Source organism: Chanos chanos, chromosome 8 (assembly GCF_902362185.1).
Source record: "Chanos chanos chromosome 8, fChaCha1.1, whole genome shotgun sequence".
NCBI lineage: Eukaryota > Metazoa > Chordata > Actinopteri > Gonorynchiformes > Chanidae > Chanos > Chanos chanos.
The window spans coordinates 33,146,818-33,168,567 of record NC_044502.1 but is presented as its reverse complement, the minus strand read 5'-3'; the positions used below and the strand labels follow the sequence as shown (position 1 = coordinate 33,168,567).

Below are 21,750 nucleotides of genomic sequence, written 5' to 3'. Positions count from 1 at the left end.
GTTGTGGTCTCTTCTGTTAAATAAGTAATTGATGTACCAGCAAGGTACTCGGCAGGAAGATGATGAGCAGCTTAATATAGTAAAAATAAGAAAATATTTAAACATGAACAGATCACATACATAGCCTTTGAGGACTAACAGCATAAAATGCATCAAATTTGTGTATAATGTATGTGAGAGTAAGGATTTGATTCAGTTAGTATCGCAGTATGTCAGGGAAGAGAATATTCTTATCTACAGAGTTTTGAGGGGTTTTTTTTGGGTTGTTTTGTTTGATTTGGTTTGTTCATGTGCAATGTCATGCCATATCCTGTAGGCTTACGACGTTAGGTAATGACTGAAAGCCAGAGGGCGGGTGAACACTTCCTATGTGGTCTAAAACATAACTGCTCGGTCTGTTTACTGCTCTGTCACACTGCGCTTAGTTTGGTTGTGCAGTACAAAATGAACAGGTGTGAATTAAGTCGTTTCAAACAGTAGGACATATCAGCTTTGGATATTGTGAACTGATGAAGAGAAGGCACTTACATTTTGAAAGATTGGTAAGTTTTTTGCACCATGCATCCTAAGATCAAAGAGCATGTGTCCCCTCTGGTCATGTTTTCTGTCCTTTTATTCTCTTTATGTCTCTTTCCTGGGCACACACAGACTGTTTTATCATTTTGCTATTCTGTCATTTTTGCTAGGGTTCCTTAAAGGCTTTTTTGTGTTGTTGTTCTTTTTTTTTTTTGTGCATTTGTATTCTTTCTTTCCTCAGTATGCATCATAAGTCAATATACATTTTACTGTTAAAAAAAAGATATTAACAATGTGTAAAGCTGATTTTGAAATGTCTATATTTTTTGTATGAAATAACTGTAAAACTGCTGGAATCTGGATCCATTTTTTTCCGATGCTTTTTAAAGGAAGTAGACATCTAATTGAATCTGACAATGTTTGTCATAACACTGTACACAAACAAATTTGCATGGACAGTTAAAATTATAATGATGTATTGAAAAAAAATACTTCCTTGTGGATTGAAAAACATGAAATGAAGACATTTGTACTTTGTGTAAAAAAAAAAAAAAAAAAAAAAGCAACAAAAGCCATGGATATTAAGCTTGTCATTTTGTTATGTGATCACTGTGTATTACTGTACAAAATTATTTTTCAAATGCATTTCAGCCCTATGGTATCTTTGTATGTAGAGGCATTTAAAGCCTTCCTTTGATGGATTGTTTGATCTATTTGAAGACTCATGCTCAAATGGGGCATTTTTCACATTGTTATTGTTTCCCACTTGATTTTACTCAGTACCCACATTTTTCAGTTGGATGTGGAATAAATCAACTAAGAATAAAGCCCCCCCCCCCTCCCTCAGGCAACAAATGGCAATGCTTTCATCTGTACTCACCAAGTTCTAGTTTTGACTTATGTATTAATAACAAACTGAAAGGTGGGGGTTTTTTTCGGAGGGAGGGGGGCAGGGAGAGAGCATACAATATGCGTGTTAAACTATGTTTCTCCTAACCAGTTGATTTCCCTGAAATAACTGGATTTCTCCACTACATGGGATGTGCTATGTTTCATTTAGACAGTTTACTGAATGTGGAAACAGATGAATGGAAAAAGGACAGTAGCCTTGCTTTTTTCTTTTGGGCAAATTTTGGCCCCGTATTATTTAGAATCTAATTCTGAACAATAAAGGAAATGCATTAATAATTATTATTATAATAGCGTGTTTTTGTAAATGTGTGGGTGCGTTTCACCGCTGCAGTTGTCGACGTCTCAAACTTCTGGCTCGATATGTTAGACAGCTGTCTGAGTATACAGCACTTTTGTTCTTCTGTTGTTTTAATGCTCTGGTCTTTCTTCTGGTAACAGAGAATGAAAAGGCTGCATATGTAACTTATTAGACTGGACTCAGATACTCATACTTATCACTGCTGCAGTCAGGTTCCTGATGTTAGTGTTGCCTTGAACCCTGTCATGATTGCCTGTTTGAAAAGAATTTCAATGTGATTTACATTTATTTCTCCCATGTGCTTCCCACATGCCTTCAACACACTTTGGTCCTCTGTTTTAAATGACAGACCTCAAATGTTTTCATCCATTTCAGCATAAAAATGAATCCTCACTTTGGAAAAAAGGAAACTAGAAATGTCAAAGTTAAAAGACACCCACAGTACTTTAATACAAAAACATGCTGTGTTTTAAAGTGCTTGGCATTTAAAGCTCAGTATAACTCATATTGCACAAACTTATATTTTGCTTTGTTTTTTCTCAACATTAATTATCATAGTGTCTGTCTTTGATTGTTTATTTCCCATAAACAAAATTGAATTTAATGTCTAAAGTGAAAACAAATATCATTTGTTTGTCTTGTGTTTGCCAAACAAGTACATTTCTCTCCAAGGTTTTGGTACCAGTTGCAATGTTCTGTGGGCCCTGTCGATTAAAGGGGCTTTATCCAAGGAGGAGAATGCACTTTGCAGTAGAGCTACAACCGCAGTCGGAGAACAGCTCGGGAACTCCTATAATCCTTACGTTGTTTCTTCTGGACCTCGACTCTGGCCCTTGAGTCTAAAGTTTTCTTATATTCGTCAAATCCCGATCTGAGCGCTTGAATGTAGGTTGTTATAATTGCCACTTCGTTCTTTATAACTTCCCTGAGCTCAGTTTTCATGATATTTGCAAAGTCTTTGCGGAGTGAGGAAAGTTGCCGTCTGAACGCTGTTGTGTCGGGTGATCCGGATAGTGTGATATTTTCGCAGACATCGTCTCACTAGAGATCGTAGCAGGTGCGGGAGAACTGTGTCTCGTGCTCTTAAATTCTTGTTCGACATAATTCTGATCAAATGTAGGTCGAGTAACATTGAACACGGTTGCTCGGTACGCAACTGAAGTTAGGATGCCTCTTAAAATTACAATTTTGACGATATTTTCTGTGGAGCTCACTTATCCACCTACTGCTCCATCGCTAGCTCAACCGAATGAATGTTTTAAAAAAGGAAGAAATCCAGAATACATAAACGATGCATTATGAAATAAAGACATGATTTAATCCTTATCTTTGAATGTCCTTGACCTCTGTATTTTATTGCAATGATTCACACTACTTGAGGTTAATTATTTGACAGACGTCGGGTAAGTGGGACCTAAGAAAATATACAATGAGCTTTACAATCAAAGATTAAAAAAAGGAAAAAGAAAAAAAAAAACCACTCACACACATTACTGTACTACATGCCCCCTGCCTGCACACTAAACTTCAACTAAACAGAACAACTGAATTTTAACTCGTTAAAATTCACATTTGCTTTATGCTTTATGTTTTTCCTTTATGTTTACATCTCTGGTTTGTTTGATTTTTATTAACATATATTGTTCTTACAATGTTCGCTACAAAGTGAGTCAGGCCATCAGGACATACCGATGGTTGTTTTTTATATTCTGAATGAAATTCTATGCTGTCGACTCTCAAGACTGACATAGGTGGCGTAGAGATGTACATATATGTTCAATTCTGATGGTTCAAACCTGAATGATGGACTTTGATCTAGAAATAACTACAAACCAACACCTAGACTACACCTAAACTAAATGTAGATGGATGAGGTAAACATTTGTCAGTCTTGTAGTAAGTTCCCATGGAAGTGGCATGCACAAGTATGTCATTGGATTAGCTGGGTCTGATATACTCCTTTGGTTCACAAACCTCACAGCCTGTGACCTGACCCTTTTTTTGTCAGTGAGGAACATTTGTGTGTGTGCGTGTGTACGTATGTGTGCCTGCTGTTAGACTTTCTGGTCATGATCTATATGTTTAATCTTCAGTTTCTCTTTTTAATGTATTTGTGATATTGCCCTGTTTTGATTAAAGAAAAAAGCTAAACAAACAAAACAAAAAAAAGTAAAAAAGTTCTAAGGAGGCAAACTTCAAACATATTACCTTAACAGGATAAAATTAGAAATTAGTTCCACATGAGAAGAAATGTCCCAAGTTAATGTTTGCATTCCAGGAAGAACTATTTTAAGAATTATTTTTTCTTAAACAGCACTCCAGGATTGCAGTTACTTGTGAGTGATTACTGCAGTACTCTCTTAGCAGTATTTTCAAGATTCTTTATTGCCATGTGTAACAAGTGCAATGGAATGATTACTCCCCACTCACTCACTCCCGCAGTATCAGTTATAAACATAAATTCTAAACAAAAAGTACATAATAAGTACCTCACAGCAAGAAGGTCCCAGGTCCAGTCCGACAGTAAAAGTTCACAAGCCTTTGTGTGCCTACGTCACATTTCCTAAGGCACAGTAAGTGGGTAGAGACATTGGTGTGCCTTCTTGAGCATGACCTCCGTGTTGTGGGTCCACACTAGGTCGTCAGAGATCTGTAGTCCCAGGAAACGGAAGCAGCTGCCTATTTCCACCAGTGTCCCGTCCAAGTTAATGGGGAAGTGGGTGGAGAGCCAGTGCTGCCTTGGTGCCTTTTGAGGTTTGGGAACCAAACGCTACGTAGCGAACGTTTGGGTCATTTCCGTGGGGAAAAAATAATGTCGGACAGAACGCATCTGCTTGCTTTTTATAAATTTGCTTTTACACTAGGCTTCCACACAGCGAAACACCTCACAAATTTTGCCCTAAAACTTTTCGCTCTGGAACCAAAATTCATGAAAATAGTAAGCCTGTCATCTAACTCAAAAGTTTAAATGAGTGTTTAAATGAAGGTCTGCAGTGGCCTATTTACACCAGCCAGAGCTGAGAGAGAGAATTTTTTCTACTGCTCTGGGTCTGACTATGTTCACGTAGCATGTAAACAACAGACCATGTTGATGCAGACAGAAATAGTTGCCCATACATCTTTTAATCATGTACATATTTTCATGCGACATATAGCCTTTAGCCTACCGCTATACTGGTCAGACTTTTCTTGTTGCTCCCGCCTCTCCAGAGAACGTCATGTACCAAACACATCAAACGCTGAACTGATTGGTTCTTGCGTGGTTTTTATTTGCATAGCCAATGAGTGGTTCCAACTTTTAGGACCAGCAATTCCGTGGTGCCATGCCGGTGCCATCTTTTTGAGACTGGCACCACTATTTTTTCAGTGGAAAAGTGCAGCTCCAGTGCTAGATTAGGCACCGGCACCACGTCCATGGAAAAGGGGTATGTGTCAACTGGGCTACCTCATCTCTGTGCTCCGTCTCATTGTTGTTGCTTATCAGGCCAATAACTATGGTGTCGTCTGCAAACTTAATGATCTGGTTGTTGCTGTGTATGGCTGTACAGTCATGTGTGAACAGAGAGTACAGCCATGATCTGAGGCAGCAGCTTTGTGACACTCCGGTGTTGAGGACCAGAGTGGATGAGGTGTTGTTACCAATCTTTACCACTTGAGGCTTGCCCATCAGGAAGTCCATAATCCAGTTGCAGATGGGGGTGCCCAGGCCTAGGTCTCTCAGTTTTAGAACCAGCTTTGAGGGAACGATGGTGTTTAAGGCAGAGCTGTAGACAATAAACAACAATCTGATGTCTAAGTGTTCCAGGGCAGTGTGTAGTGTTAGGGAGATGGCGTCATCCACAGACCAGTTTGGTTTGTATGCAAACTGTAGTGGGTCCAAGGAGTCGGGATAATAATGTTTGTGTGTGCCATGACCAACTTCTCCAGGCAATTCATGGCTATGGGAGTTAAAGCCACTGGACGATAGTCATTGAGGCCTGATAACTTGGTCCTCTTGGGTAACAGCACAGTGGTTGTCTCTTTGAAGCACACTGAGACAACAGACCGCTGCAGTGATGGATTGAAAATGTCCATGAACACAGGAACCTGCTGGTTGTACCTGGCTTTTTTGTAGAGATGAGAGTCCACTGATTTGAAAGTGGTACTCTGTTCCCTTAGTCTATTATTTACCTTGGTGATTGACGCTTTACATTAACCCCCCCAAAAAATGAAGCAGGACTCATTTGCTCCCATGACATAAGCACCCTTATTTTGCACTAGTGGCACTACTGTACAGGCAAGTGCAGTGTATATGCACCATAACCCTCCCTTTGCTAGAAATTGGTTTTCTGCTTTAACAGGAGATGACTAAATGAAATATTGTATCATTTTAATTATTGTTACATTATCTGCATCAGCTATTAGTATGGAAAGTTTAGAAAAAAGTGTAGAAAAGGAAAAATTATCTATGTTTAATGAAAGGTTCAGTGAAGTGTTGTTCTACAAAATGTTACATGTTGAACAATGATTAACAATGATTAAGAAGGTTAAGTGGACAATAGTTCTGCTCCTTATTTTCATAATATCATAATATGCCTATAAGTGGTCTTCACCTTCTAAAAGTCATTTTCAATTAATGCCCTCTAAAAACATTTTTTTTTCTGCATCAGTGAATGACTCTTTTGGTACACAGTGGTCTTCATGAAAACAGATCCCTCTTAGAAAAGGTGAACTTCATTATTGTGGTTTGTTATGCAAAGCAGGAAGACATGGATTAACTTAATTACTGATCTTAACACTGCTGTGCTTAACTGACTTAGTTACTGTTTAACTAAGCATTAGATAAGGCAAAAAAGGCACAAATGACCACTCCCACATCTGTGAACAGCTGCTCTCCAGTATCAGGAGTCTACTGGGAATGGTGCAACTAACCAAAAAAAAAAAGGGGGGGGGGGTCCGATCAGCTATAGTTCTGTAACTGAAAACAGCTTGAGGCGGAAGGCGCAGGGCAAGAACAGGGCAGGATTGGCACCTAAGAATACACAAAACCCAGGTCTTTGTCTTGGATGGTCTCCAGTGGGAGACAAAGACTCCAAGTTCAAACAATTTCAGTTAAAAACAGGTAGGGGGCACTCCAGTGGATGTGCATTCGTCAACACTAAACAGTCAACTGGTCTCATGAATGTTGCATTGTTTTATGTCCCTCGATATAAACTGAACAATGTTTCAGTGAAGCAGTATATATCAGCGATGTTGCTGATCAGGCGCAATCCCTCATTACTACAATTTTTTTTATCCTTTGTTTTGGCACAAGCCCACCCCCCTCCCCTAGGTTTTTACCAGGTTCTTAGTATTTAGGGCCCTAGCTTCAAGATGAGAGGCTATTTCAGAGCGTTTCTCTTTGTGTCACAGTGTGAGAACGAGGCTAGATGCAGGTGCAGGTCAGTTGGTACTTTATTTCTAAGAGGCATGATGAAAAGCCCCTTCTCTTACAGAGCCCCACAGTTATGGAACAGCCTCCCAATTAATGTTCGAGACTCAGACACAGTCTCTATGTTTAAGTCAAGGCTGAAAACTTATCTGTTTAGCCAAGCCTTTTGCTAACAGCTCTTTACTAGGCAAAGGAGCAGATCTGGAGGGTTCTCGGGCATAGAATGTTTGGTGAACTGGGATGTTTGGATGCTGTCGACCCCCCACTCTAACATGTTCACTCAGGTTTGTTGACGGTGGAGTGGGTGGCCGCCTTGTGTCCCAGAGTGCCATCATGTCCGTATTACCTTCTAGCTCTCCCTTTTAACTATGCTGTACTAGCTAGTCTTGCTGGAGTCTCTGCCTGCACTCGGCACACGACGTACATTTTCCCTTAACCATTATGTGGAAATGAACATCTAACAATGTGTCTCTCTGTGACGGATCAACTCTCCGTCACGTATGGACTGTTTGCAGGCACGAACTGCTCATATACATTCACCGCATAAACATACACATTCACCACATAACACGGACGAAGTTCAAGTTAAATATTTATTGACTGTCGTTATTGTGATTTTGTTGTGTGTGTGTGTGATGTCCAACGTCTTCGTTTATTGATCTGTGAATAATAGAGAAAAGAGACTAACGTTAGCATGCTATATCATTCTACAACATTTCCGATAAAGTTGGCCAACAAATCCATTCGCATATTCCATTATCCTCCGATTACCGTTAAAAATGCTACGTTAGGTTATGTTGTCTATGTATAAATGTTTGATTGTTAATTGTAAGAGCCTCGCTTACATGTGTGATGCTTCCCGGAGGTGAGGTTGCGGCAGTGACGTCAAAGAAACCGGCACGTCACAGCCTCAAGTATTTTAAGACAAAAGTTCCGAGAACTCCGCAGGAGGTCCGTGTGAGTCACATCCTGTTTTTAACTATAAAAGCCCTCCATTTCGTTTTAGAGGGGGTGGGATGTTGTTGGTTGGTGATTGTGGAAGTTGATAGGAGTGTGATAGTGAGAGAAAAATTATTGAAGAATTGATGTCTTGTTTGTTTTCCAGTGTGAATAGTGTAAATACGTTCTTGTTTTGGTTTGTTTGTTTGTTTTTTTTCTTTCATTTTTTCTTGTTTATTATTGGCACAAAAATAAATTCACCGGGTGTTTGCCACGAATCACAATCTTGACTCCTGTTGCCTCCTTGCCTAAGACGGCTCCGTCACTCTCTCTCTCTCTCTCTCTCTCTCTCTCTCTCTCTCTCTCTGTCGAGCCACACATTCTACTCCTGAGACACCAGTGATCCTGACTTCTCCCGCCCTCTGGACCGATCCATCCTGGTGTTATCATCTTTCATCCCCCTGTCAGCCTCCTGCCTGCATCGCCATCCCCTTTGTTCATGCCCCAATTTACTTTCAATTGTAACTGCCCACGTGGTCGGCACCTATTGCACACCTGTCTGGCCAAGGAGGGGTCTCCTCTCTCTGTGGTCCTTCTCAAGATTTCTCCCATTTTCCCATTTCCCTTTTGGGTTTTTGGGGAGTTTTTTCTTGCCCGCCATGAGGATTAAGTCAGGGGGTGCCGTCATGTTTTGTTTTGACTGTTGTGGCCTGTAAAGCCCTTTGAGACTGTAAACAGTGATATTGGGCTTTAAATAAACTTGAACTTGAAAAAGTAACAAAACTTATAGAGAAGTGTCTTCAGAAGCAGGGGGGGGAAAAGAAAACCAATGTGTCGTGGGGTTCAAACCCAAAACAATGCAAGACAAAGAAACAGGGAAAACCAAGGAGTATAAATACACAGCTAATTGAGGAAAACTAACTGAAAGCACGTGGAGGGAATGAACTTAACGGGGCTAAACCAACAGAACTCAAACAGGAATGAACCAAGGGAGAAACAGGGAGTAAATCAAAACACTGGACTGAACCAAAAACCAAGCAAACATAATAGATCCAAAACTGACCGGGGGAGGGGGGGCCCCTGAGTGGAATTCACTGAGGCGATCATTTTCATTAAAGAAAGTGATCAGTTGGTTTAAAACTGCCTTTTCAATAATTTTGCCCATAAAATGAAGATTTGAGACAGGTCTAAAGGTTTTAAATGTTGAGGGGTCAGGTGTTCTCTTTTTTAAGAGTGGCTTAGTGGCAGTTATTTTTAGCGAGTTAGGGAAGGAGCCTGAGAAGTGAAGAATTAACTATATGCCGTAAATCAGCTGCAACAGAGCTAAAAATGCTTTTAAAGAAGTTAGCTGGCAGAGAGTCGAGGCAGCAAGTTGGTGGTCTGAGGTGCTGAGTTATTTCATCTAGTGTTTTTAGGCTGATTTTGTTAAATTGTGATAACGGAACCATGTTTTTTCCCGGTCAAAGTAATGTCCTGACAGTTTAACAAATCATCTGGCTGCAAGTTTGCAATCCTGGATCTCATACATTCAGTTACATCATTGAAGAATCGTTCAAATTCGTTACATTTATTTCTGTTGAGTTTAGGTTCAATTTGTATATGGGGGGTTAATTAATCTGTCAACCACACTGAAAAGAGTGCATGCATTGTTAATGTTTGCATTAATAATGTTAGAGAAATGTGATTGCCTAGCCTTAGTTAAATGTTGAAAGTTAAGTATTTGTTTATAGATGTCATAGTGGATACAGAGTTTGCTTTTTCACCATTTTCATTTGCCATTTTCACTCTTTTTTAAAGGGATTTTATTGTAGTGGTGTTTCTCTAAGGTATTTGTTTACTACAAGTCCCCTTTGTTTTTAATGGTGCAACAACATCCATAACATTCTGGATCTGAGTTAAAGTGCTCTAGCTGTCAGGCAGTGGAGTGGTGCAAGACGCAATGATGGTGGTGAAAAAATCTGAGGGGGAGAAACAGTAAATTATTCTCACTTGTACTCTTGTGTAAGCAGGTACAAAACTCCTTTAGAATACTAGCATTTTGTGTGTGTGTGTGTGTGTGTGTGTGTGTGTTGACTCAATAGTATTGCATCACTTCCTCTGGACAAAACCCTTGTTGGCTTGGGTCAGAGATGGGAGACTGTCCTAGCAACAACTCTGTCGAAACGCAAAAGACAGCGAAGTGAGCAAGAGGAACAGAGAAAGGGAGAAAGAGAGAGAGGGAGGAAAAAGAAGAAACAACCTACATCTGGTGTAGTAATTGCAGTGTCTGAGGAATTTTCCTGAGGAGGAAAAACAAACAATCCATCTGTTTACTCTTCAGTTCACACAGTAGGTAAGGTTTTGCTTTTCCTGTTCCTTTTCTGGGTTATGTATTTTCTCTCTTTTTTCCATTTCCTTCCAGAGTTGCCCCAAATTCCATTGTTTTAGTATCGTGTTCATCGTTTTTTTTTTTCTGACAGTTTAACAAACAGCTTTAAGATTCCAATCGTAGTTTATGTATGAGGGATTAGTGTAGTATAATCTATGTGAAATTAATGTTGAGTGTATTATAAAACCATTGGATTTAACAAAGTAACTAAGCATTAAACTAGTATTGACTGCACATTACTTCTTCCTGCAGTGGTGCATAACTGCTAATTTACTGCAAGTTTGTTGTATTTGTGAGTTGTCCTGTGCATGATTGCTCAGTGGGGAATATTTATTCTTTTCCTCCCCTTTCTTTTCTGCTCTGCTCTGGTATCCAGGGAGCTCACTTAATATAGAAGTCAGTTTAAATCTATGTTATTCTGTGTACTTCTGAAACCTTGGTCTTAAGACCTCAGAGTATATGTGTTACATCAATTCTCGAGGTTCTACATTAACATCGAGCACTCGAATACTAGATCTTGCGTGCACTCAGTTTCCAATTAGAGCCCATGGTAAACAAGAAGAAGGATGGCGACAGCAGAAAAGTTTGAATCAGTTGTTTGTTTGCTTTGTTGTTGTATTTCACTGTGCACATTTCCTTCCCCAACTGTCGTTGTGATGAAATAAACGTTCAACAATTACGAGCTGTGGACGGTTTTCTCCAGGAAGGCTCTAACATTGAGTCTGTCATATAATAGGCTATATGCTAACACCGCTAAACAATTAATGTTGTTATAAAAACAGATACAAGCAAATGTGAATAATTTCATTTTTAAGTCGGTTAGGCTTGCTAATGATGACCAGGTTTCACCGAATTTCCAAAAAACCCAGCCGCCATATCTAAACATAATAAACCCACTTTGTTAATTGAATGTTGGGCTACTGTAGAATGTTGCTAACAATAACGTTAGAATATCGTCAGTATCAACCATACTTCACCTTTGCGCAAGGTAGGACCAAGTGTTATCTTAATATCATACCATTCATTTTATGCTTTGCTCTATGTAGACCCCTCCCCCTGGAATTTTTCAGGAACTGAGTACTCACTTGACATAAGTTGTAAAATTATGCGAGAACGTTGCATGAGCTGGTACTTTTGTTAAAAGTACACATATGTGTTACATGTGCGCATCATCCTGAGAGAGCTAACTTTAGACTACAGGTATAGTATTTTGTTCCATTATTATATTAGACAGGGGTGAAAGAAGTAAAAGTAGCAGTACTCTTGCTAAAAAAAAAAAAGTACTCTAAGTACAGTGAAAGTATCCCTCCTGAAAAATACTGAAGGAAGAGTAAAATAGCTACTAATTTACAATTTACAAAAACGGTTGACAGTTTAACTCTACTTAGAGTACTTTTTTTTTAGCAAGAGTACTTCTAAGTTTAAGTTTACCTTATTTGTCCACACAATGGGGAAATTTGACCTCTGCATCTGACCCATCCAAGGTAGTGATGATGAACACGCAAGCACACACGCGCACACACACACACACACACACACACACACACAGAGCAGTGGGCAGCCGCAGTGCAGCGCCCGGGGAGCGGTTTGGGGTTAGGTGCCTTGCTCAAGGACACTTCAGCCGTGCATATTGCGGGAGGGGAACGCGCTGTTCACTCACTGCCCCCGCAAAACTACAGTGTTCCGGAAATGGACTACTAAAAGCGCATCTTAGATTCATTACTCCCTGCTCTCTTACCGAAGTCTTTCATACAGGCTGTATAAATGTGGACAACCCGGTAAAAAATATTACTTCATTACCAAGATCAAAACTGAAATTAAAAAAAAGGAATATAGGCTACACAAAAGTGAAACGAATGGTTGCTCTCAGTCACCCTCCTGTCCAATCATATTTATCGACATGAATCCCAGTTAGTATGAATGTATGAGAGTGATTGTTAAATTTATGCAAGATGGGCATAACATCTTAGGCCTACAAATCTACTACTGTACATATCATCATATCATCATCAAATTTCAAACATTAATTAAATTGAATTAAAAACATCAACTAGCTATAAACGTCTCGTATCCCTTGTTGGTAATGTTAATCTGATCCATTTTTAGAAAATAGAATTTAATTTGTTTTGAAATTGCTAATGCTTGTACTTCAGTACTAAGACTTACTTTTAATCAGAAATAGTAATATAGTAATAACTCTAAAACTGACATTAGCAGGCTAACATATCATGAGATTTCCAAAGAAATATGACAAAATGTCATTTCCACAGAAAACCAATGTGTCGTGGGGTTCAAACCCAAAACAATGCAAGACAAAGAAACAGGGAAAACCAAGGAGTATAAATACACAACTACATGAGGAAAACTAACTGAAAGCAGGTGGAGAGAATGAACTTAACGGGGCTAAACCAACAGAACTCAAACAGGAATGAACCAAGGGAGAAACAGGGAGTAAATCAAAACACTGGACTGAACCAAAAACCAAGCAAACATAATAGATCCAAAACTGACCGGGGGAGGGGGGAGGGGGGAGGGGGGGGCAGTATTGACCCTTGAGGGATTCCACAAGACAGAACTACCTGGTCGGACTGATATCTGTTGATTTTGATGAAGTAGCTCCGTTTCTTCAGGCATAACCTTAGCCATTTGAAGACTGTGCCCGATAGTCTTGCCCAAGTGTCTAGTCTGTTTAAAAGTATTTTGTGATCTACCGTATCAAATGCGGCACTGAGGTCTAGTAGTACAAGAACTGTTATTTTCCTTGCGTTGGAGTTTTCATGTATATCATTCAGAACTTTCATGAGTGCGGTCTCCGTACTATGCTGGGAGTGGAAACCTGAGTGGAATTCACTGAGGCGATCATTTTCATTAAAGAAAGTGATCAGTTGGTTTAAAACTGCCTTTTCAATAATTTTGCCCATAAAATGAAGATTTGAGACAGGTCTAAAGGTTTTAAATGTTGAGGGGTCAGGTGTTCTCTTTTTTAAGAGTGGCTTAGTGGCAGTTATTTTTAGCGAGTTGGGGAAGGAGCCTGAGAAGTGAACAATTAACTATCTGCCGTAAATCAGCTGCAACAGAGCTAAAAATGCTTTTAAAGAAGTTAGCTGGCAGAGAGTCGAGGCAGCAAGTTGGTGGTCTGAGGTGCTGAGTTATTTCATCTAGTGTTTTTAGGCTGATTTTGTTAAATTGTGATAACGGAACCATGTTTTTTCCCGGTCAAAGTAATGTCCTGACAGTTTAACAAATCATCTGGCTGCAAGTTTGCAATCCTGGATCTCATACATTCAGTTATATCATTGAAGAATCGTTCAAATTCGTTACATTTATTTCTGTTGAGTTCAGGTTCAATTTGTATATGGGGGGTTAATTAATCTGTCAACCACACTGAAAAGAGTGCATGCATTGTTAATGTTTGCATTAATAATGTTAGAGAAATGTGATTGCCTAGCCTTAGTTAAATGTTGAAAGTTAAGTATTTGTTTATAGATGTCATAGTGGATACAGAGTTTGCTTTTTCACCATTTTCATTTGCCATTTTCACTCTTTTTTAAAGGGATTTTATTGTAGTGGTGTTTCTCTAAGGTATTTGTTTACTACAAGTCCCCTTTGTTTTTAATGGTGCAACAACATCCATAACATTCTGGATCTGAGTTAAAGTGCTCTAGCTGTCAGGCAGTGGAGTGGTGCAAGACGCAATGATGGTGGTGAAAAAATCTGAGGGGGAGAAACAGTAAATTATTCTCACTTGTACTCTTGTGTAAGCAGGTACAAAACTCCTTTAGAATACTAGCATTTTGTGTGTGTGTGTGTGTGTGTGTGTGTTGACTCAATAGTATTGCATCACTTCCTCTGGACAAAACCCTTGTTGGCTTGGGTCAGAGATGGGAGACTGTCCTAGCAACAACTCTTTCGAAACGCAAAAGACAGCGAAGTGAGCAAGAGGAACAGAGAAAGGGAGAAAGAGAGAGAGGGAGGAAAAAGAAGAAACAACCTACATCTGGTGTAGTAATTGCAGTGTCTGAGGAATTTTCCTGAGGAGGAAAAACAAACAATCCATCTGTTTACTCTTCAGTTCACACAGTAGGTAAGGTTTTGCTTTTCCTGTTCCTTTTCTGGGTTATGTATTTTCTCTCTTTTTTTCCATTTCTTTCCAGAGTTGCCCCAAATTCCATTGTTTTAGTATCGTGTTCATCGTTTTTTTTTTTTTTCCCTGACAGTTTAACAAACAGCTTTAAGATTCCAATCGTAGTTTATGTATGAGGGATTAGTGTAGTATAATCTATGTGAAATTAATGTTGAGTGTATTATAAAACCATTGGATTTAACAAAGTAACTAAGCATTAAACTAGTATTGACTGCACATTACTTCTTCCTGCAGTGGTGCATAACTGCTAATTTACTGCAAGTTTGTTGTATTTGTGAGTTGTCCTGTGCATGATTGCTCAGTGGGGAATATTTATTCTTTTCCTCCCCTTTCTTTTCTGCTCTGCTCTGGTATCCAGGGAGCTCACTTAATATAGAAGTCAGTTTAAATCTATGTTATTCTGTGTACTTCTGAAACCTTGGTCTTAAGACCTCAGAGTATATGTGTTACATCAATTCTCGAGGTTCTACATTAACATCGAGCACTCGAATACTAGATCTTGCGTGCACTCAGTTTCCAATTAGAGCCCATGGTAAACAAGAAGAAGGATGGCGACAGCAGAAAAGTTTGAATCAGTTGTTTGTTTGCTTTGTTGTTGTATTTCACCGTGCACATTTCCTTCCCCAACTGTCGTTGTGATGAAATAAACGTTCAACAATTACGAGCTGTGGACGGTTTTCTCCAGGAAGGCTCTAACATTTGGTCTGTCATATAATAGGCTATACACTAACGCCGCTAAACAATTAATGTTGTTATAAAAACAGATACAAGCAAATGTGAATAATTTCATTTTTAAGTCGGTTAGGCTTGCTAATGATGACCAGGTTTCACCAAATTTCCAAAAAACCCAGCCGCCATATCTAAACATAATAAACCCACTTTGTTAATTGAATGTTGGGCTACTGTAGAATGTTGCTAACAATAACGTTAGAATATCGTGAGTATCAACCATACTTCACCTTTGCGCAAGGTAGGACCAAGTGTTATCTTAATATCATACCATTCATTTTATGCTTTGCTCTATGTAGACCCCTCCCCCTGGAATTTTTCAGGAACTGAGTACTCACTTGACATAAGTTGTAAAATTATGCGAGAACGTTGCATGAGCTGGTACTTTTGTTAAAAGTACACATATGTGTTACATGTGCGCATCATCCTGAGAGAGCTAACTTTAGACTACAGGTATAGTATTTTGTTCCATTATTATATTAGACAGGGGTGAAAGAAGTAAAAGTAGCAGTACTCTTGCTAAAAAAAAAAAAGTACTCTAAGTACAGTGAAAGTATCCCTCCCGAAAAATACTGAAGGAAGAGTAAAATAGCTACTAATTTACAATTTACAAAAACGGTTGACAGTTTAACTCTACTTAGAGTACTTTTTTTTTTAGCAAGAGTACTTCTAAGTTTAAGTTTACCTTATTTGTCCACACAATGGGGAAATTTGACCTCTGCATCTGACCCATCCAAGGTAGTGATGATGAACACGCAAGCACACACGCACACACACACACACACACACACACACACACACACACACAGAGCAGTGGGCAGCCGCAGTGCAGCGCCCGGGGAGCGGTTTGGGGTTAGGTGCCTTGCTCAAGGACACTTCAGCCGTGCATATTGCGGGAGGGGAACGCGCTGTTCATTCACTGCCCCCGCAAAACTACAGTGTTCCGGAAATGGACTACTAAAAGCGCATCTTAGATTCATTACTCCCTGCTCTCTTACCGAAGTCTTTCATACAGGCTGTATAAATGTGGACAACCCGGTAAAAAATATTACTTCATTACCAAGATCAAAACTGAAATTAAAAAAAAGGAATATAGGCTACACAAAAGTGAAACGAATGGTTGCTCTCAGTCACCCTCCTGTCCAATCATATTTATCGACATGAATCCCAGTTAGTATGAATGTATGAGAGTGATTGTTAAATTTATGCAAGATGGGCATAACATCTTAGGCCTACAAATCTACTACTGTACATATCATCATATCATCATCAAATTTCAAACATTAATTAAATTGAATTAAAAACATCAACTAGCTATAAACGTCTCGTATCCCTTGTTGGTAATGTTAATCTGATCCATTTTTAGAAAATAGAATTTAATTTGTTTTGAAATTGCTAATGCTTGTACTTCAGTACTAAGACTTACTTTTAATCAGAAATAGTAATATAGTAATAACTCTAAAACTGACATTAGCAGGCTAACATATCATGAGATTTCCAAAGAAATATGACAAAATGTCATTTCCACAATAAGAAATGATGATTTCCTCTTAATATTAGAGTGAAATTTGCATTGTTTAACAAAATCATCATGGCCACTATCAGGATTTGTTTCTACAGAATGGAGAAATAAACCATAGCAGTGCATTTATATATATATATATATATATATATATATATATATATGTGTGTGTGTGTGTGTGTGTGTGTGTGTGTGTATATAAAAATGTTAGATGCTAAATGCTAAATTTTTCCTGACCAAAATGGACCATCGTCCACATAATACCAATGTCTGCTCCATGTCTGTCACTAGCTGCTACAATAGACCTATGTGGCACCTGGCAAGATTTTTTTTTTTTTTTTTTACCAAAATCCATCTACAAAGAAATTAACAAAAAGTTCGTCAACGCCCACTTAATCTTGTTGTGTTAAATCTCAACACTCATACTCCAGTCCAGCCAGTGGACATCAGATTTGACAGACTTTTGCAAATGAAATGTAACTTAATGATCTCTTTCAGAGTTGAGAGAGCAAAGTAAGCCTAAGTAACTGTTTTGGTAATGCGCTGAGCACATTTGATAATATTCTGCATTCTTTGAAAAGCCTTTCCGTTTGTAGTTTGGATGTTACTGAACTACTTGACAATTCTGCAGCCTCTTTTGCATCATATTCATTAATAAAAATGTATTTTCAAGCTGTTCTTTACCTGAACTAATGGCCTTTATGTGCTGGTTCATGTTCTGAAAATGAGTGAGAAACAAAAGTATAAAAAAAGTATATGATAAGCACATGTGTACTTACTGTTATGCTACAGTTTGAGAAGATCTGTAATCTGTAATGGTTACATTTCTTTGAGTGACTGACACAACAATGTTCATGTAGCTGTGGTTATGAGGGCCTGTCTGAAAATTTTACTCTTAAAACTTTTTTTTTTTCCAATTTGAAACTTCATTTTTGCCAAACTGCAACGCGTAAATATGCCTTGGAACAGCTTCTGGTTTAGAGTCTAGCTAGGGAGAGATAAGCCTGAAGACTGCCTCGCCCTTCATAGGAAACCATAATTATGATAAAGAATGTGGACCATAGGTCTGCAAATCATTTACTCTTTACGCCTCATGAACTGTAAAATGATGAGGGAAATTCTGAATATGACAAACACGTTTCAGGTCAACTTTGAATTATTAACCCTGCTCTGAAACCAATTACAAAAAATTATGTATGTACGTAATGTGTTTACAAAGATAATGCACTAATATATATGTAAAGGTGATACGGGTCACACAAGTGTTTTGCTTTAAAGGTAATCTCAAACATCATTTTTGGATATGCTGTCTATTTTACACAGTTCTCATGGAAAAAGCTTCAAGGAAGTAGCACCACTAAAACAATATCAAAGGTCAATGTGTAATGTTTCCCAAATTTCAGGAACTTCCCTCTGATGAAAGCAGACTGCACCTACTTCAGACAAACAAAGACACAGTCCTTTAGGATTCAGCAGCTGCTAGCTGAGGCACAAAAAGGAATAAAACTGAAGAAATAACATTTACTTACAGGTGATTTTCATAATAATGTTGCGAACTCTGATTCAATGCTCATGGTTTTTGTTATCAGGCTTTTCAGTCTGGATTGTTGCGACGTCATTACTTGCACTTCAGACTTTTGCGGATGACCTTTTTAAATTGATCGTTGACAGTGCTCCTAATACAATGTCAAATGCAAAAATATTCCTATGTTTGTAATAATACTGTTAAATGACTATGATTTGTCAATTTAATAAGTATATGGTAGAAATGTGATAAAGCACCAGGCACTGCCACATTTTCAGGGATTTCAGATCTTCTGACACTGTATACATTTCTTTTTTTCTGTTTTAAAGTCTTAGTCATGTTTGGTGTCAAAATTTGCCTAATGATTCAAAAAACTTTCTTTGTAGTCCTTTTAGTGTGGTTCGGAGTCTGCTGTAATGGGGAGTTCATCCATCTGGACAATGCACTGTCACGTGTATCTAACTGCTTTGCTTTACAGTTGACTGTGACTGTTCATTGTAAAACTTGTTCTGTAGTTGAATAAAGCCCACATTTGGAAAATGATTGAAAATCGTGTTTGGGATATGGGAGCAAAGAGGCATTGTGTTTGTAGGTGCATGTGTGCGTGCATGTGTGTGTTCGCATGTGTGCTTGGGTGCATGCACACTTGTGTTCAATTGACTTTGCAATCATGAACCATATCTTTGACCTCAATGTTCTCCGTGATGGTAAAAATAAATAAACAAAAAGTTTTTTTTTCCATCAGGGCATATAAACATCCTTCCTTGGAGATGTCTGGATCAGTTGTAACTCAAAATGGCTTCGTGGTGGTCACCCACGTATACCCACAACAGCAGACAGCAACCACACCTGTAACTGGTGTTTCTTCAAGAGTCCCCACTCTGCTTGCCAAATTTCTGAGGGGAGAGCCAAAAGCGTTAGGGGTAAGGTTACACTTAAACCTACTCCAATGCGGCTTCTATACTTTGAAACATAAGTGCCTCAAATGAACTTCAAATGAAGCTTCAAAATTAATTTAGCGTACATAATCCTTATTCATTTTCAAAGAAAACTTTTAAGACCAAACTCATCAGCGTTAAATAAAGTGCTGTGAAGCTATGACACTTACCTTGGTATGAGGGCGCTCATAAATGTTCGTTGCCATCTGAATACGGCATAAATGAGTACTTTAAATGTACGCAACTTTCCAAATGTAAATTAAAGAGTTTTTAAGTAAACTACAGTCAATCTGTTTCTTGTACAATCATGTAAAAAGATATCAAAGACTATTTCTGTCTTTTGTTTTCTACAGACTGTACAAATTCTGATTGGTGTGATGATGCTTTTGTTTGGGATTGTGCTGGCAGTTAATGCCGCATCTATCTCTACCTACAGCGGTGTTGCTTTCTGGGGATGTCTTATTGTAAGATCTTTATTACTTTACATCAAAGCAAATTTTTTTGGTCATTTTAAGGCATGTCTCTACACATTGTTTTGCAGAGGTTTACATTCTCCCATTCTAAGGTTTCATAAACAGTTCACATTAAGCTGTTGACCCAAAAGGTTTTGCTTGCTTTTTGTGTTTCTTTTTTTCCACTGTCCTCAGTATATCAGTTCTGGATCACTTGGCGTTGCTGCAGAGAACAATCTCAACAAGTGCCTGGCGAGTATTCATGATGCATTTACCACCATTATGTTCCTAAATATAGAGAAAAATAAAAGATGTCAATTTTACAGTGATATGTTTGTCATGTTGAGTTCTTCGTGTGCTCAGTTGTGCATCAGAAATTCTTCAGTACATTTTTAGATTACATTTACATTTTTCAGGCTGGAGGTTTTACAGTACAGTTCATACAACTCAGTCAACAACTTAAGCCAAATCTAATGTGTACATGGTATATTTTAAAATTATTTTATTATGGCCTTATGTCATTTGTTCCTTTTCTCCCTTTTAGGTGAAGGGTTCTCTGGTCATGAACATTTTCAGCACCATCACAGCAGGGATAAGCGTGATTTTATTTTCATTGGACATGGTTCTTCAACTTTATTATTACTACTGTTCCGGGTATGATTGCTATTACCTTTCGGTGTGTACTTCTTTTTATTTTACATTACTTTTACTTTATTTTACAACATTTTTCCAAGTTTTCCACGTTTCTCTGTATTTCTCAGACAGTATGTCCTCTTTATTCAATCTCATTTCAGAGCACATTGAATGGTGTCTCAGGGGTGTTATTGGTTTTTTCACTCCTTCAGTTCGTCATTTCCATCAGTGTTTCAGCATTTGCCTGCAAAGCCACTTGCTGCACCAATCCTGAGGTTGCGTCTCATTGCTATCAATCCTAAATCTTAGTTACAATGTCAGAAATGTCTTCCTTTTAAAAAGCTTCCTTTGAAAACCCCAGAAATCCACTAGCTGTACTTTCTAAAGCCAGTGGCTTTCTAGAAGATGTTGCTGTAAAATATCCCATTTGTCTCTAAACAGATATCACATATTCAGCTCCCAGGGCACCATGCCACAGTCACAATGCCCACTCCATATACCCATGACGTAAGTGTACTTTAACTTCAAACTGTTCTAAGAATACATACGCAGTAACATGAAATGTAGTCTAATAATATGTGCATTAACAGAAATCAGTTGTGAACAGAGTAAATTACAAAAAGTATACTGCAGAGCCATTCTATTTATGCTCATGTGTTTATATATCCCCTATAAATCTCCCTGAAGTACCCCTATATTTACCTTACGTTATTGTTCTTATTGTTATTTAACTGTTACTCTGCAAGTTGAGCTGGCCCCGAACCCAAGAATTTCATTGCTGATAACGATGTCTACATTGTTATCTAGTAAATGACAATAAAACTTGAAACTTGAAACTTGAAACAAAGGAAGTGAGGGTGCAGGATCTTGCTGAATGTTAATTTGTTTTTTCTTCAGGAGGTGATACATAACAACCATCTGACACGTGACAAACCAGCTGATACACCTCCAGTTTACACAGTCTCTTAGGAAATGAATCAGTGACTGCAACCACATGACAATCAAATCATAATCTTCTGCACTCTCTTTAATATCTTTCCTTGTTTCTTTCCCTCTCTCATGATGAATGAAAAAACAGCAATATTCTTTGGGGAAAAAACTGGCATACACTGTAATGAACAGTACTATGGCATCTGATTATTGTACAAGCCAAGCTACATGTAGAGTTTTCACCCTCTGAATATGGCCATTTCTGCTTTTTTTTAACACGGAGGAACCACTGGGTGAATATGGCTTAACATGACTTAAGATCATCTGAGTTTTAGATTCATTTCATGTTGTACACAGAAGCTCTGAGAGTCTCATACACTTTCCTTCAGGACTAAAAGATTGATCTATACTTGAATACTGGATTAGTAACCTTA

General features: G+C 38.4%; 1 protein-coding gene across 1 annotated transcript; it reads left to right on the top strand.

Annotated features, from left to right (window-relative positions):
- The first annotated feature begins 14,358 nt into the window (after window positions 1-14,358).
- LOC115819620 (membrane-spanning 4-domains subfamily A member 4A-like) lies at window positions 14,359-21,355 on the top strand. Its single transcript, XM_030783123.1, has 8 exons — window positions 14,359-14,527; window positions 19,109-19,286; window positions 19,655-19,765; window positions 19,949-20,005; window positions 20,298-20,429; window positions 20,515-20,661; window positions 20,828-20,893; window positions 21,284-21,355. Exons 2-8 carry the CDS (start codon window positions 19,134-19,136, stop codon window positions 21,353-21,355), a joined length of 738 nt encoding a protein of 245 aa, XP_030638983.1. The 5' UTR covers window positions 14,359-14,527; window positions 19,109-19,133.
- Window positions 21,356-21,750: the final 395 nt, after the last annotated feature.

Coding starts and splice junctions, on each gene's coding strand:
- LOC115819620 (XM_030783123.1), top strand. CDS start 19,134: ATGTCTGGATCAGTTGTAACTCAAAATGGCTTCGTGGTGGTCACCCAC. Junction 19,287..19,654: donor GAGAGCCAAAAGCGTTAGGG/GTAAGGTTACAC, acceptor TGTTTTCTACAG/ACTGTACAAATTCTGATTGG. Junction 20,894..21,283: donor CCACTCCATATACCCATGAC/GTAAGTGTACTT, acceptor TTTTTTCTTCAG/GAGGTGATACATAACAACCA.